Below are 17,316 nucleotides of genomic sequence, written 5' to 3' on the forward strand. Positions count from 1 at the left end.
CTTTTTTCTCTTTTATACCAATAGTTTTGATTACTCTTGAGGGGAGGGAGAGGAGAAGGGCTGGGGAGAGGTTTGCTTCAGTTGGGGGTTGACAAGTGGTTTAGACTCCAAATGAGATTTTCTATGTAACACCTATTATGTGGGGAAGTAAGGAGTTAGGACTCTTATTTCTGATGCTGTGATGTGAGGAACAATGATCTGTTTGATAATAGGGAAAACTTGTAACACAGAATAGCATTCTGATTTCTATTAGATTTATACATCAAAAATGTGCTGTGCACGGACCCTTATTGTGCTGGCTTGAATCACAGCTGTTGACAGGTTAGTACCTTTGGTTTTGTTGCTGCACCAGCAGAGTAATGATATACAGCAGGTTTAGTTTAGCTCAGTATTGAAAACGAGAATGCTGAGGAGTCACAGCTGTTAAATCCTGTTGCTTTTACACTGAATTGGTGCCTAGGGCACCTTTATAAACACATCTATAAAATATTTTTTATGAAAGAATCCATTGAAGTCAGAGGATTGGAAGGCTGTGGCAAAGAAGAATAAAAATAATTCAAACCAGTGAGAAAAGTAGCTCTTATGCTTCCAAAACGAGCAGATTTTTCACATGGAGATAGTTTATGAGATTAGTGTTGCTGGGCTTGCTTTCTTATTGCTTGTTTGCTTACATGCCACTAAAGAACAAGTTCTTTATATAAATACATATTTTAAGGGGTAAAAATTTTGATTTCTTACAACCTGTAAAATGTTACTCAATCATGTTTTGCTATTGTTAAACTTGTGTAACTTTAATCATAATTACTGAATTTATAGCACATTTGTAGGTGTAAGAAATGGGATTGGTTTTATCAAGTATTCAATATACAAGTGTGTTTAATGACAGCATCTTAAGTACTGGCCTTTCTTTCCCTGGTTATTAAACAGGTTTTTTGAATGCTTACTGTATTGCTAGATTATTTTCCTAAATAATTTGCATGTTAATAGGAAAGATACATAACTATTTCAACAGAAATTATCTATTATATTTTGTAGTAAACATTTTTTCCCCCCTTTACTTATTTGTGGTCACGAAATACAACTTGTCAGCCTGTAGTCTGTATTTACAAAAGATATTTTAGTAAAATTTGACTAAACCGGTTTTCCCCACCCTCTTCATTTTATCTGTTGGATTTAAGGTTATCATACGGTATTTTTCTTTTTTTTTTTTCTTCAACAAAAATAAAAAAAATAGTAGGCTACACATCCGGTACAGTTATAAAACAGTTGGTGCAATTAGTTTTACTTGCTTTCTTCTTCTCCTTCTTTGGAATGAATATTTTTTTCTATTTAGCAGTAGCATCAACTGCTAATTTTGACCACGACACAAATTTACAAAGCATTGATTTTTGTCATTGTCAACCTGGTATTGAAATAGTCATGAGGATTTACTTTAATACTTAATACTTCAAGCTCCCTCTAACATTGCATTGTAGATAGCAAGTATGAGTCGTATTCATCTTTTAAAACAGACCTAGCCATAGTTGGCATGTTTTGAAGAGGTTCAATTCAGGCAAAAAAAATGCTGAAATGCAAAACACCATTCATTATTTGGAGGCCTGTGTGTGTTGCTGATGCCATTCCAGAAAGTTACGTAAGATTGTGTTTTTCCTTTTTGCTGACAGGTGATAAATCCAATGGGATGGGACGCATTTGGTTTACCAGCGGAAAATGCTGCAGTTGAACATGGGCTTCACCCTGCAAGCTGGACACAAAGGTAGTTTTTAATGAATTTAAGTAATATGCATTTCCACTGTGAATACCTGTACTGTGGCCCCCATAAACCAACAAAACAGAGCAAAACCAGTGTAGAAGAAAGACGGTACAGAAAGAACCAGGGTTATTTGCCAACGTTTTATGGGACTCGGCAGATCATTCAGTTTTGAAAAAAAAAAGGTATCGGGAGGTTTTAATCTCAATGACTTTTAAATTGTAAAAAGGTAGAATATTGAAAGAGTGACAGTTCCCAAACACCCAAATTGGTGAGCAAGAAATAAATCAGACTTTCATTATGGTGAGCTAAATCTTAGTATAGAACACACAGTTGAAAATTATGAACTATGTGGTTAGATTTACTAGCAGTTTTCAGTACCATGCAAAAGAGGAAGAAGATAGTTATTTCATTTGAGACTGGGTCTTGGAAAGTGATAAGCAGCCATTATTGCTGCTGATTTCTGTGAAAATTTTGGGCTTTAGGCCGCAGAATTGGGCGTTGTGTTCCCCTAATATTCTTTAAAATGAGTAGAAAGTTACGTAAGTAAACATTAATTTCTATAAATGACTCAGAAACCAATCTTAAGTGAAGCAGTTCGATGTGCTCTGGATGCAGTAATCTAGCTGTGGTATCTTTTTGGACCTTGATCCATTTCCTCCTTTGGTAATGCTGTTTCTTTTAAGTTTTTCTCATGCTTCTGGTCCCACGTTGAGATACTTGATACTTTTCCAACTAAAATATGATGGCAACTGATTTCACTTAGGGAGAAGGCATGAGTGCACTACACAAATTCTGAGTTATGCTAATTTTTTTAAAATTTCTTCCATGTATGTTTAGATAAGAATATGCGTGAGAACCAGTTACCATCAAGACACAAAAATCTGGTTTTGTTCTTTTGAGAGAGTCTGAAAAATCACTGTGCACGGTGTGTTGTGGGCTATCAGATATATTTTAGCATGGTCAGTAAATGGATGATTTCTGCCTTCCTTCAATAAGCCTACTGAAGCTCAGCTGTAAAACAAATCTATGTATCTGTTACATCCGAGTGCCTCGTTTTTACCTCAGTTATCTTGACGGAACCTTCACCAGATAGAGCGTTACTGTGATCCTTGCCTACATGACAAATGAGGCACAGAGAAGGGAAGGTTGTCGCTTTGAGACTACGAGGCTGACATTAAGTACTTGCTGACTACAAAAGGGTTAGTGTTCTCCCCTTCTCTCTACTACGTGGTCCCTCCTCACCTATTACACTAGCTTTGGCACTTGTAGGACATTGTGTTGAACTGACTTGGCTTGCCAGCTCAGAAGAAAGCCATTCTGCCATCTGCCTGAGTTGAATTGGCTCAGAAGAAAAGCACAGAGACTGTGCCATAGCAAAGAACTGAATCAGCTCAGCCTGTCTCATCTTAGCAGTTTGTCAGGGTCATACCAAAAAGCTTGTGGCAGGGCACAGCCTGAGCTGTTTCTCTTCTGCTACTTTCTGTGCTGTTTCTGTTTTCTTGTAAATAGGTGTGTATTGTTGCATACACTTAAAGCAGTTTAGCTAGTAGTTACAAGTACAAGATGTTTTATACTGGAAGAAAATTTTGCTTTGAAAATTGCCTTAATACTGAAACAAGTGATTGTCTAGTTTTAAGAGCTAGATAACAATTTTATAACAACAAACTGAAAAAAGTTAGTGCATCACCATTGGGACTGATTATAACAACATCCAAATAGGAAAATTATTTACATACCCAATTTTTTGGTTGATGCTAAGGAAGGGAATTGGTTCATCATACAGGCAGTTTAAATTCTGACCACTGAAGTAATTGCTGTCTCCCATTTTTCTCTGCTGTCACTGTCCTGAATGTTTCTCATGCCTGCAGCAGGGATGACTGAACTGAACATGATGCTGTGATGATGTGATAGCAGCCTGATGTGTTTTAGTCATCCCTGGCACGGAGACAGCCGTAAAAGGGGGCACACTGTAGGCATTCCAGCTTACTTGTTTCAGGAGTGAGCAACCAAATTTCAGAGCATCCTGATTTTTCTGACAAAGGGATTTAAAATGAACTCCATTTGACTATTACTTATTATGTTCTCAAAGTTAGGAAAAAAACATAAAACAAATTGAAGACAGAGTTAGTTACATAAAACACACAGAAATTTTTGTTAGTAAGAGTTAGTGTAGTGGCAGAAGCTTTGTGAAAATACACTCAAATTTGAAATTTTTTTTTATTGGTACAGTTCATTTTGAATGGGACTTTAATATAAGCAGTACTACTGAAAGTATGGTTTGTCCCAGTCTAAGCTGTGAGTCTATAAGAGGATTTCCTAGTATACCCATACCAGGAAAGGTACCTTACCAGAAAAGGCAGGCTTTTTCTAGTGTAACTGGGGCTCTGCGACTGTTAGTAGTGGATACTTGCATTACTCGGTTATTCAGCAGTGCAAGTTCATTCTGGATCAGAATTAAATGCTTGGTTTTATGACTGTCAGATTAGCCACTGAGGGAGGATGGATAATATTTTATCTGACGTAATGCATTTTAGTAGAAAGTTAAAAGTCCACAAAAAAATTTAAGCAATTTTAAAGTATGTGAATGAATTCACACCAGGTCACTAGTTAATATTGTGTAATTGTGGCTATTTTGGTAAACTGTATTTAGTACCTTTTCAAACTAAAGCTTCGCTGTATATTCTGATGTATCTTATTTTACATTTTTAATATAGTCCATCTGGAGCAAGGTCTAGCCCTACAGTTTTGCAGTTGACTTAAGTTTATCTATAGCTGTGCTGCCACCAGAAGTTTAGGACTTCCTTGTCACCTCCCAGGATATATGTTCCCACCACCTCCTTTGTGTTGGCTCAGCTGTTTTTGTAGCCACCATATTGGTTTGATCAGCTCATTGATCAGAGGGAAGCAAGAAAACTTGTGGGGTTGTTTTGGAGAACTTTTCGTAGGGCATGTCTTCAGTTGAATGGGTAAGTTGATTCAACTCATCCTATAGCCACGTGATCGCCAGAGCCAAAGCAAAATACAGCCAGGATAGCATTGCCAATAGAGCAGGATTAAACTGATGGTGAAAGTGCGTTCTGCTGCATCGTGAAGGTTTCAGAGGGTCCTTTGGCTCAACTGCAGTAAAGGTAATTAAAAATAATGAGAAGCGATGCTTCAGGAACGTTTCCCTCAAACTGCAGTGTCATATTTGCTTTTCAGTTATGCTCAAATCAAGAGAAGAAAAATTGTTGTCTTGTATACACAGCCATTGAAATTGAACCAGAATGCACTAGGAACTTTTAAAATTATTATTTGAGTATTCTGACAGTTCCTTGAGTTTGACTGCTAGTGAGATAATAATGTTTAGAGGTTAACTAGTGCTTTTGATTTCTCAGAACTTCATAAGCACCTGATTTTAAATATGACCACATGATAGAAATATTTTAAGTTAATTTTTTTTTTATTTTGCAGTAATATTCAACACATGAGGGAACAGTTTGATGCACTAGGTCTGTCTTTTACATGGGAAAGGGTAAGATTTTCTTTTTTAAGGGGATGCTGCTTTATTTTATTGTATGATGGAACATTGAAAAATATGGAATTTCACCATTTTATTTATGACAATATAGAAGTATTTGAAAGTGACCAGTTAAAATTATTAAACTGTAAAATCGAGCTTCTCTCAAGCTTTTTATCAGATTTCTCTCACTTTTGACATACTGATATCATCTGATAATCTCAAGGTTTAGGAGAATCTTTCTTTTCTTTAAAGTAATTTCAGTTTTGCATTTGGATTTTTCTCTCTGCTTTTTCAGCACTTTCAAAGTAGCAATTTTCTGTGTTAGAAATTAGGCAATAGTCTAAATAGATACTTATGAAACAGCATGCCGTTGTGTTAAGGTATATATGTTTTGAGGAGAGCTTTTTTCAATGTGTATGTTTTTATAATATACTCAAGGTTTTAAAGCTTGTAACTTGAAAAGGTGGTTTGGTTATTTTATTCTAAATTTGAAGCATAAGTCTGCATTTTCATAGGTGTTGCAATCATGACCGTTTTGGAAAACAGAAATTTATTTAAAACACTAATGCTTGAGAATCGGGTGTTCACTTTAAAAACCTTACCAAACACGATCGGACATAAGCTAATGTCATTTTCAAGATAAAAAAGAAATTAATTTTTGAAGCAATTGTGAGGTTATTGCATTTACCATTGAATCAAAGTCAGCCACTACCTTTATATTCTCAGCAATAACTGTTGCTTATCACCTTAATATGATTTTGAATAGAGTGATGGAGATGCTAATCTTGGATTTTTATAACAGTATTATATATCTGAAAAGGATTAGTTTTCTGGCAGTCTGAGACCTCCCATGTATTTTCTTCAATCTTGAAGGTGAAGTTGTTTATTTGCATGTCTTGCATCTAAAAAAACATATTTCGTCATGTCATATATATGGCAGGATTTTTCAGTGTAAGGCTTTTTAGTAAGATTTAGTTTTCTTGGTAGCCAAAAAGTTGCTCTGAAAAGAAAAGATATGTTGTGGAAGGTTCACTGCACATGTTCTTGGCAATTATTTTCTTATATTTAAAACTGTTGGTATCTCAGAGATTTTCTGCATGTGTAATACAGTGATACTTCAAAACAGTGAAATCGTACATGTAGGCTGTACTATGGAACACACAGGAGTTGAATGTTGCAGATTTGCCTTTAAAGAAAATTGAGAAAATTCCCCTCTGTATATGGACTTTTGTTTAACGCTTCCTTTCTGAAGAAGAGATGAAGAACCAGCAGTACTGAAGACCATGGCAGGAAGTATAAGTACACAGGGAAAAGTCATTCGTCATCTCCATGCCTGTTCTTTTGAGGTTTACCTCCACTTTTCTAGTAAATCATGTTTTGGTTAATGACCTTTCAAGTCACTGAATACATGTGGAAAGGGCTTTGAAACTCTACAACTAAGTCCATTTGAACAGTTGTGTAATTGAAATACTTAAAAAGCTCTAGGGGCACATAGTTTGTGTTTTTGAAAGGTAAGATTTTGAAACAGCTAAAAAGTGTTTCTCAAAAACCAATTAATTTTGGAGTTTTCACTCCTTAGCTTATGAGTTAAGTTTTATTTACCTAGAAAGCCTGCCTTATTAACTGGAGTAAGAGTGACCTGAATGGTAACCATTAGAAAAAGATATGTTTCTTTATTGCAAAAAATGTATCATGCCTGAAATATATCCGTATTACATGATCTCCCAGTGCACAGATATTTGAGCTAGCCATGAAAGAGCTATCTTTGGAAGCGGAACGGCTAAGCTGTAGCAGAGTATATTTTCCAGGCTGATAAAGCCTGCTTCTCTGCAAGGCTGATTAGGCTGGGCAGAGCATCTTGCTGCTTTAGCTGTACTGCTTCTGGGCTAACTCAAGCATCTTTGCACAGCAATGCGCTGTGCTGTGCAGGTACTTATCTTAAAAGTGAGCTCTTTGAGGTAAGGAATATTTTTTTTTATTATTCTATACTTGTATGGCACTAAATGAGTGGCTTACAAAATACTGTGATAACGCAAACAAACCCACTAGCCTTAGTGACACCTATGAAAAGTGCAAGAAAAACACTTTTTGTAAGGGTTGGTCTAATTAACCAAGACTACTGTATAAAACAGGAATTTGTTTTTAATTTAATTTCATTGGTGTTGCTTAAATGTGCTGCTTCATTGTGCTAGAGCATAGTACTTGGCAAATACATGCTGAAGGGAACCCATTGCCCTGCCTTAGATCCATATTTCAGCATGCAGTGAATTGCCTTTTTAACGTGCTAACCTTTTATGTTAACTGTCTCTGTTCTGTGTGGCCAGCTTAGAGTATACGCCTAGATGACGTGAAGGAAACTTAAGTAAATTTTACCATTTTAGAAATGTTAAGGGGGGGGGGAAGTGGAAAAACAATAAAAAGTACATTTTGAATACCTAGTGCATGTAGCTGTGCTGAAGAAGCTGACTGCTTATAAAGTCATGTCTGGTGTTCAAGAAAGTCCTGTCCAGGAATATGAAGACTAGTTGTAGTTTTATTGCTTGGTAAAATTATTATGAACAAATCCCAGTGTGTCTGGGATACTAGAAATTTCCTTTTATTTATCTGGGGTTTTTTCGTTGTTCTCTCTGTCTTACAAATCAAAATGTAAAAGTATTTTGTTTTAGCAGTCAGTGAAATTAATTAACCCGTAAGGCATCGCAAATAAGGCATTATTAAAAGCTAATTAGATTATTTCAGAAAGCCAGGTTACAAAGACACTTGAAAACTATTCTCCTAAACAGAAAATGTAAGCAAACTAAAAACATAATTAAATGCATGAAATAGCTCTGTAAGTACTTTGCTTTAGAGTAGTTTTGAATACTAATAGTGATCTGATATTTTTTCCCTGAAACAGGTAGGTATTTTAAGTGCCTCAAGTAATAAATGTTACATTTTTAAATCACTTTGAAAATGGTGTGATTTTGGGGAGAGATTTTAATAAAATAATGAGAGAGAACATTTCTATTCTGAACATTTATGTTTGTCAGATCCAGGGTTTAAAAGCTGCAGTTTGAGGATGGAAGAAATGTCTCGGGCATTAAAAACACCTGGAAGATAAAAAAACCCCAACATCGTGGCTATGTTTTGTTTTTAAGATAACAATAATTTGGGCATTCCTGGTGATCAGATTTCTCCAAAATACCATCTCAGACACCATAGCAAGCTGCCTGCCACTTCTTTTAAACATGATTTTCAAGGGAATTAGACAATATTATTTTCAAAGATTCATATCATCAGTAACAAGGGATGGAGAGCATATAACATTTTTCCTTTCTTTTGCTCAGGAGTGTCGTCAGACTGAATGCATGTTCCCAGTAAGCCATCAGTTCACCACTGTATTATCAATCTGTAACTTTCTGCTAGAAGGTAGCTCGTTCTGCCAACGTTTTTTAGTTCTTTCAATTCATGCATTCCAAGTGATATAATTTTTTGTATAAGAGTAATGTTCCCCTTCTGCTCTGTACTTTAAAAAAGGTGAAATCTTTGGTAGATTTTCTTTGTGCAGATATTTTTCTGTTTAGTTTTGAAGTTGTCATTCTTGTGTACTGCCTGAGCATGCATAAAACTGTAACAGTAGATAGAGCATTACCTATTAAATTTTCTTTTTATCCACATACCACTGATAATCAGTCACCCTACTTGTAATTAAATAAAAAAGGAAACCGTTGATACAAGGCTACTTTTTTGCAAGAAAGATATTCATGCTCTAAAATGTAGACACTGCATGACGTTTGTATTTGTAGCTAATAAAGCATAAAACTAAGGGCCTTTGAAATACAAATATTCAAATTAATTTAGAAATGTACCTTGGTCTGGCTCTAAACCTCTGAAAATCAAATAATTATACTCCCAGATGTGGTGGTACATGGCCTTTAATACCAAAATAGGCAAATAATAGATTAAAGACTGTTTAATCTTCCCAAATAGATTTTCAGAAAAATCCGTTCAGACTTTTTCTCCTTATCACCTTTTTAATAAGTATCAAGTGTAACATGTCTGTCTTCTGGATAGCATAAGACTGTGCTAAAAATAAAATTATTAGTAATAAACTAGGAAATTACTTCTGTCTAGTCTAGTTACATGTTATTCACAAAGCCTGGTGGATCTTACAACAAATAAACACTTTTATACAGCTTGTAAATATTATTTTTATTTAAAACGACAATAGTCATGAAAGTAGCTTGAAGATGTATCCTTCTTAAAAAACAAACAGAAACCAGTTTTACGATCAGAGCTACATAATGGAAAGTTGTAAGAATGGAGCAGGTTTAGAACAAATAATGAATTATAAAACAAGGCATTTGAAAACTAGGTTTTTTCTTTTATTAATGACCAAAATCTTCCATCCAGTTTGGTTGGGGTTTTTTTTAGGGGGTTTTTTGTTTACCCAGGATTCTTCACTGTTGGTTTTCCCATATTTTTGGTAGCTGGAGGCTTATTTATCAGATTTTTTTAAAAATGAACAGCCCTTTAATCTTAACATGAATCAGTTGCTTCCCAAGTTGCAGTGCTGTCAAATCTAAATTGTAATACTGCTATTTAGTCTGTAACTGAGAATTTATTTGTAAAAATAAAGAAGATACTAACTCCTCCATCATGTTACTTGTTAGGAACAGATTGCTGTGCTGCAATAAAGGGATTAAGGTGGTTTTTGGTAAAGGTGAGGGTCTTTCTCTTCTATACCTTGGCAGTATCTGCTATTTTTAAAAGCAGACTACTTTTAAAGGTGGTTTGTTTTAATTGTTTTAATGAATTGTTAATGAATGAGTGTCATTCCTATAGGAATAAGGAGCAGTAACAGTAACCAAAGATAAAGATGCATTTTGGTGACAGTATCAGATATTCTTTTTAACTGGCAAGTTGACAAAAGGAAAAGGGAAAATGGTTGGGGGAAGAGGGAGATGCTGTCCCTCCCATTTCATATTACCTTTGGAAATGCTGGGGCGATGGGTTATCACTAAATCTGTCACAGAGCACTGAAGAGCACGTGCAGTGGTCAGCTGAGCAGCATTTTTCATATTTGTAAAAGGGTTCTGATTTTTAGCATATATTTTATCTTTGGAGAAAATATGGTAATATCCTGTTTATATACATTTAGTGAACTGCTTTATGATACGGGGTTCTATATGTGTGCTAATATACTAGTGCTCAGCTCACAAATGAGAAGCAGAAAGTGATATTTTTTTGGCTGGGTGGAAGGGGTCCATCGTGCTATTTTGCAAACCGTTTAATAAACCCTTTTTCTGTATTTCTGAGTTAAGTTAGTTCTGTTAATGCACTGCAAATCTTTGTCATACTCATAAAGTATGAATTGGAACGTTAACATTCACCTTAATTCAAGCATGATGGCAGCCTAATGGAAACTTTTAACCAGACATTATTTATTTAATCAAGATCAGTAACTGGAATACATGGAAAATTATTTTTCACTGTAAGTCTTAATATCTAAATGGTAGGGAAAATAACAAAACACATTTTGAGATTGACAAGAGGTTGCTGGCTTGTCATCAGCAGCTCGCTTCACTTGGTAGTGATGTGATTTCTCTTTCTTCATTAATTCTGAGTGTTACTGCAAACCTTCATGGTTATAGAGTTAAATGATGAGCTTGAGTGATTTTTTTGCAGCTCAGTGACCACACAGCAAATATTTTTCAGTGATACGGTCTGCTGCATTTCTTTCTAAGAAGTCAGTTTACAACTTGTGAGAGAGCATGTACATGGGATTCTGTGCCCAGGGGTTTGTGTAGCTTGTAGCTCAGTCTAAACATGCCTGTTTGGATTGAGAAATGTCATCTCTTTTTGTTTCAGTTGACACACTTCTGTTCAGGACCAAAAGGACAAATCTCAGTCCATTTTACTGTTTTTATTTGACAACTCACTTCTGTTGTCTTACCTGTTGTCTGTTGTTCACATAATCTTATATTGTACCAAAAGGGATTGTCTCTCTGCTTTTGTGTGTCTGATATTCCAGTGATGAAACTCCATTGCCTGTAGTGGCATCACACTGGCAGAAGAACTGATGTCACTGTGCGGAGAAGCAGGGGAGAAAAAAAGAAAAAAGAATGATTAAATGGATAGTGTTTTAGTTGGAGAGATGGAGACCAGACTTTTATCGAGTGGGTTTTTTTTCAGTGCAGAGCACAGGGATTTAATCAAGCAAGTGTTTTTCATGGCTAAGTCTTCACATGCTGTGCTGAAAACTTGCCATTAAGTGTCTCTTTCTGATCTTGAAAGCCTCTTTTACACACTTCTGAGGCACAGCTATTCAAAGGTCATATTAATTGTTCAAAGCAACGTTTTGGCACTGGAATATAAAGTTGTAGAAAAAGAATAACATTTTTATGCTAGAGTGTTTCAGACGTCATTTGAGTAGCAGGTGATATTGCTGAAGTCATGTGTAGTGGGAAGCTTAGATGATAGGAAAGCCTGGGTGAAAGACATTTCACATTTGGAGCTATTTCAGGTAGTTGATAACTATTTGCAAGTGGAATAAATTTTGTCAGTGGCTTACTGTCAACCTTGTAACTCTAAAATCAAGAGATGTTCTTGTTGATTTGAAGTTCAGCATAGGAGTCATCTTCCACTTCAATAAGTACATAAGTGGTCAAACAGAAAGTTTGTAGAAATTTCTTCTTTAAACAAGTGCAAGTTAAACAGGAAAACTGTTGAGGAGGGAAATGGGATCTGTTTATTGTTACATATTTATGATGTAATGAGCACTTAAACACTGAGGTACACAGTTCTTTTCACTTTGACCAAACTTTAAAATATGTGGGTGCAAGCATATGTGTTTCCATTGCGCCTGTGAAACCACTGTGGTTGTGTAGAGAAAATTGGGAGTCTATAGTCATGTAATCCTTTAGTCTTCTTTACATATTGAGATGTTTGTTTGAAATGCGTTTGTTTTTTTTTTTTTAAGAACAAACATGTAAAATATGGAACTTTATAAGCAGTTGATAGGTAGGTTGTTTGTTAATTATTAGAGTTCTCTAAAAACTTAGAAAATGTTTGTAGGTTTAAAAAAGCTATCCATTATATTGTTACTTGCTGTTCTCTTAACTGCCATTCCTCCTTCTTATGTTGTCTTTTATTTTTATCTCTATTTCCCTTTTAACAATCCCCCTCATTTGTGACTTCTTTTATGACTCTCATTTTTTCCATACTTTGACCTAGAGCATTCTCCTAACTTGAGCTGGCTTGCCTTTTGAAATGGTTGCTTATTTGACCTTTGATTGTGAGAGATCCTTTGCAAGTCTTTCATCTTGCAGTTTGGTGTCTTTCCCCATATTCCGTCCTGTCTGCCCCAGACGCTCCATCTGGTCTCAGTGCTGTTCTGCTGTCCTCCTGTACCTACTGCTTCTGCTGTAGGCTCTCCCGGTCTGCTTGCTTCTCTGCAGCCAGCTCCTTGCTGCCTCAGAGGAAAAGGCAACCTGGCTAAGAGGACATGTACTTTTTTCTAGTTTTGCTCAAGTTTCCCCGGTCAGGCAGCTGTGGTCATTTCCATTCATCTTCTGTTCTTATATCTATCAGCATTGATCTTACAAGGCTCTTATATTCCATGTTAACAGGGAAACTTTTCTTTGTGCTTCAAACCCACACAAAGCCCATGTTCTCTGGTTTTGTGTACAGGTGAGTATCACTCGTTATAAACATTACACAAATCAGTTTTGTACATAAATGCATACATAAACAAACATTTGTGTTTTCTCTGTGGAGTATATTACACACTCTTGAGTTAACTGTTTAAGTTAAAATGCTGTAGGAAAATACTAAGAATAGCTTTGGAAATTTTTATTTTATTTCTACAGGAAATAACCACTTGCTTACCAGAGTACTACAAATGGACACAATATCTCTTTCTTAAGCTTTTTGAAGCTGGGATAGTGTATCAAAAAGAGGTAGGTGCAAACTTCGACGTTTATACTTTGCAGGTGCACTTGCTCAAGTCACTCATGTCAGTGGCACATTTTTGGATCGTTCATTCACATTCATTAAGTGGATTGTGCTCTCTTGGTTTTAAATCACTGCAAAACAGAATAGATTTTATATATAATTGAATTTTATATGTAACTAAATTTTATATGTAACTAACTAACATGAATGGGTATTGTAGCCAGTCAAATCAGAAATGTTTATTGTTAGTGATTTACATTGAAGTGCAGGATCAGAATATAGCTACTATTAGTTTATTTCATGGCTTTAATATAGAATTTTCTGGATCTTAACTTCCCTCTCATGAAAACGTACTAGATAATGTGATCCTTTGGAGTCTCTTCAGCAGTGAGATTATTTAACTGTACAACATTACTGTGATACTGTCTCAGAACTGATAGGTTTGGATAGAATAATAGGAGATTATGTGCCTAACCGTCCAGTTCCTGGACGCTGTTGGTGATCTCTAAAGTATTACAGAAATATTAGGTGCTGTATGACTATCACAGCTGTTTATCTGTTAGCAGTACTTTAAGAAATTATTGACCTTACAATATTTCATAAATAACATATATCAGGCTACCTGAAAAGGGAAGGGTTCAGTTAACTTCTTAAGCAGGAGGTGGAACAATGATGTTAAATGAGCATTCCAAAAAACTCTCTGTATAGCCAAGGCAACGCAGTTCCAAAATATGTGAATAGCTGCACGTAAGCAAAGCTGCAATTTAGTGAATGTTTCTAACTTAAAATGGAAACTAAGATTTCTTAAATATGCTTTGATGTTTCATTTGTATTCTGTAGAAACCAGGAAACTCCATAGGATATAATTAGGGATGTACTCTAATTATTCTCTGAACCCAGAGAAGGAAGTTGATGGGGAAAGGTTGCATTTGGAATGGCAGGGTGTTACTGAGCTACTTCTTCTGTTTTCATAGGCAAGATGTATTCAGAAATCTTAAATAACAACCAGCAAAAAGATTCAATATTTGATACTTCCTAACATGCTGGATTTAGGGTGGGGTTTTTTTCATGGTTTGTTTTTTTTTCTGTAATTATTTTTTGTGTTTGTAATAAAAAATTAACCCTTAGCTTTGCCATAACAAACTTATTTTTATCTGTAAATTTGTTTACTTGACAAGTGGCCCCAGGTGAATCTGAAAAGCAAGAGGCTTGCTGCTTCATTAGAAGCAGTGATGATATACAAACCAAATTTTGCATGCAGGCTCTAAGTAGTGTGGGATCCTGGAGGTGTTTGGGTACCAGTGATTGGATCTATTTCCCTCTTAAGAGTCAAGGATCAGTTTGAGGACTTAAATCAGCATCTGTCAACCTGTAGGGGATGTAGTTTCTGGTGGATATGAACCAGTTGCTTTTTGGCAGGAAACAGATGGCAGAGCTAGCCCATAACCCTGGGTCTCTTCAAACAGTCATATATACTTAAAGCATGTATCTATCCCACGCTGTCAGCGTATCTGTAATATATGTTAGGCAGTACTTTTGCACAGCTTGAAGTCTCCTGTATTACAATTTCATTTTGGGTACAAGAAGATAATTCATAGCCTTACTGTGGCAATAAGAATAATACATGTAGAGTGTTAGCCTAGTTAATGCTCTGTTCCAGGAGTATGTGTGTCTGGCCAGAAATTACCCTGGCAGGGAGACACAGAATGTCCAGGAGCTGCAATTACTGAGAATTAACAATGTCTGTCTGGGTGCCACAGCATCCGTTGAGGGCATCTTTATTCACTGTAGCAAAATCCTCTCTCCCTGCAATACTGATCTAGTCAATACGCTGTAGAGGTTATTGACCTGGCTAGATGTGGGTGTCTCATTGAGGCTGAGATTAATAGCTACCTAGACTCTATTATTTTGATTTGATAGCGGTAGACTGTAATGGAACTATAGACACCAAACCTGGAGATAGATACTTATGCTATAGATACCTGAAGTTAGACGAGATGAATCCTATCTTAAAACCATATGGTCTACATTGGTGTAGTGAGGAGATCTAAATAATTGGTGTGTTCTATACACTTTTGCACTGGGCTCTCTTTGTGTAGATGACTTTTAGCGGCTTCCTGGGGCCATAGTTTCAGATGCTGTCATTGTCAAGAAGGTGCCTGTGTGAGGTACAAGTAGGAACTAAGGATTTAATTTAATATCCAGATTCTGGATATTAGTCAATAGGCTGAGAGAGGTGGAAGGAACAAAATGCAACTTTAAAAATTCACAGACAAGACCTTTCAGCTATGGATTTCTTAAATGCATATTTGCTTGATTTGTTTAGATAAGTCTTCCTGTTACGAATCATGACAATATGTTATGCTAAATAATTATACTTATATAAATAATTTCAGTTGCCTTCTAAAATTTTCATCACAAATTTAATCCAGTATCATCAAAGTAGAAACAGTATTTTCTTCTCAACTTTGAGTCATAGCCAGTTTAATACAAGCATATGCTAATACTGCTTTATGCAACTGGCATTTTATCACTTCTTAATATTATCTGATTTATCTCTCTTTAGGTGTTATATTAACTTTGTAGTGGTGTGGGATTTTTTTCAAAACTTTTAATTTATAAAGATCATTACTTTAGAGCCAACTTCATAATGTGTTGTATCATTACTGAAGAAGTTGTGTGTTCTGAAAGTCTAGAAAATAGATCTGTAATAGTGGAATACATTGATTGCTCTTAATTTGCCAATGAATTTTCAGAAGCCTCTTATAAAAACCAGTGCGGTGTTATTGGTAGGTAACAGATAAAAGGTAGGCAAAGTGTAAAAAGTTTAACCAGTGACATATAAGCTTCATTTGAAGGTGAGTTTGTTTTTTTCAAAGAGTGACTTTCATTCATTTCATTATAATAAATTTTGTATAATCAGTGTAGGTAAGCAGACTTCATGCGCACAGATGCGTACACACACACTGATAACAAAACCGGCAACAGTATTCCTAAGGAAGAGGATCCATGCATCTGTCTTTCTGCTGTCCTCACTATAAGATTTGTAAAATGGTTGTGATATTTACTATTTCTGAGAATATGTAGCATGTTTAAAACTAAGCAATATCAGTTGTTTGGAAACTGGGGCATTTCAGAAGGTGATTGGTGATAGATAAAATGTAAAGTGAGTAATATGAGGACAGTGATTAGTTTTTAGATTGAGATACTAAGTCCTCCCCATACTTAAAGAATGCATTTGACATTTTCAAATAATGTTTAATGTATTAGAACGCTATGGAGCTGGAGCTACTGCTTTTCAGTCGGGCTGATTTAGCTCTGATTTAGCTCAAATACTAAATAACACTCAATATAATGGATTACTCTTCTTTATCGCTTTGGGGTTTTTTTTTTTCTTTTTTCTTGCTGTTCATTTTTTCAAGTTACTGTCTAGCATTGAATACCACTTCTGTAATGACCATTAGGATTCATTTATGGTCTTAGATCCTCTATGATAAATGATCAGCTAAACTGTTCAACACTGTGGGGAGTGAGTTTGATTTTTGCTCCCTCCCCAGTATGTTATGTCAGGTGTTTCAGTTAGCCCTCAAAAACCAAGGTTTGTAGAGTTGAACATCAACATTTATTTCACTTTAGATTTTCTTTAATGTATTTGTATTGATAAGGAAAGATGATTCCAAAAGTAGCTCACAGTTGATAGAAGTTATGTGCAGAAAATACCAACTCTTTCACTTGAAATATAGTTGACCGCTATAATATTTCTTTGTGATTCTGTCCTCTGGAGATCCTCAGTTATTCACCCCCCTCAGTCTGACTCAATGCTTTTGGATTAGTGGTGGACAGCTTTTAAGCATCAGACTATGTAATTTGCAGTATAGCCAACTGGAACACCTACCTATTTAATATTCAAGTGTCAGCCTATCCCGCTAGCATGATCAATCAAGGCAAATGCTGCCAACTGCATTCTTGAGAAGGTGAATATTCAAAACATTTTCATTTGAGTCCATGTTGTTGATTCAAATGGATGTTATAAAAATGTAGAAAAGTCAGGGGCCCAAGGAGTGTTTCTGGATAATTCTTTTGGTGTCTGAAAAGTAAGATTCTGGGTTTGAAATAGCTGCTGAAA

The 17,316-nt window shown here is 35.7% G+C and overlaps 1 protein-coding gene across 2 annotated transcripts in view; it reads left to right on the forward strand.

Annotated features, from left to right (window-relative positions):
- LARS2 (leucyl-tRNA synthetase 2, mitochondrial) overlaps positions 1 to 17,316 on the forward strand; it is an 87,831-nt gene that overhangs the window by 13,431 nt on the left and 57,084 nt on the right. For both annotated transcript variants that reach the window (XM_052794657.1, XM_052794649.1), the window contains 3 exons: positions 1,665 to 1,756; positions 5,207 to 5,267; positions 13,106 to 13,195. In XM_052794657.1, coding sequence (XP_052650617.1) covers positions 1,665 to 1,756; positions 5,207 to 5,267; positions 13,106 to 13,195 — 243 coding nt within the window. The remainder of the gene's footprint in view (positions 1 to 1,664; positions 1,757 to 5,206; positions 5,268 to 13,105; positions 13,196 to 17,316) is intronic.

This window comes from Harpia harpyja, chromosome 1, assembly GCF_026419915.1.
Source record: "Harpia harpyja isolate bHarHar1 chromosome 1, bHarHar1 primary haplotype, whole genome shotgun sequence".
Lineage (NCBI taxonomy): Eukaryota > Metazoa > Chordata > Aves > Accipitriformes > Accipitridae > Harpia > Harpia harpyja.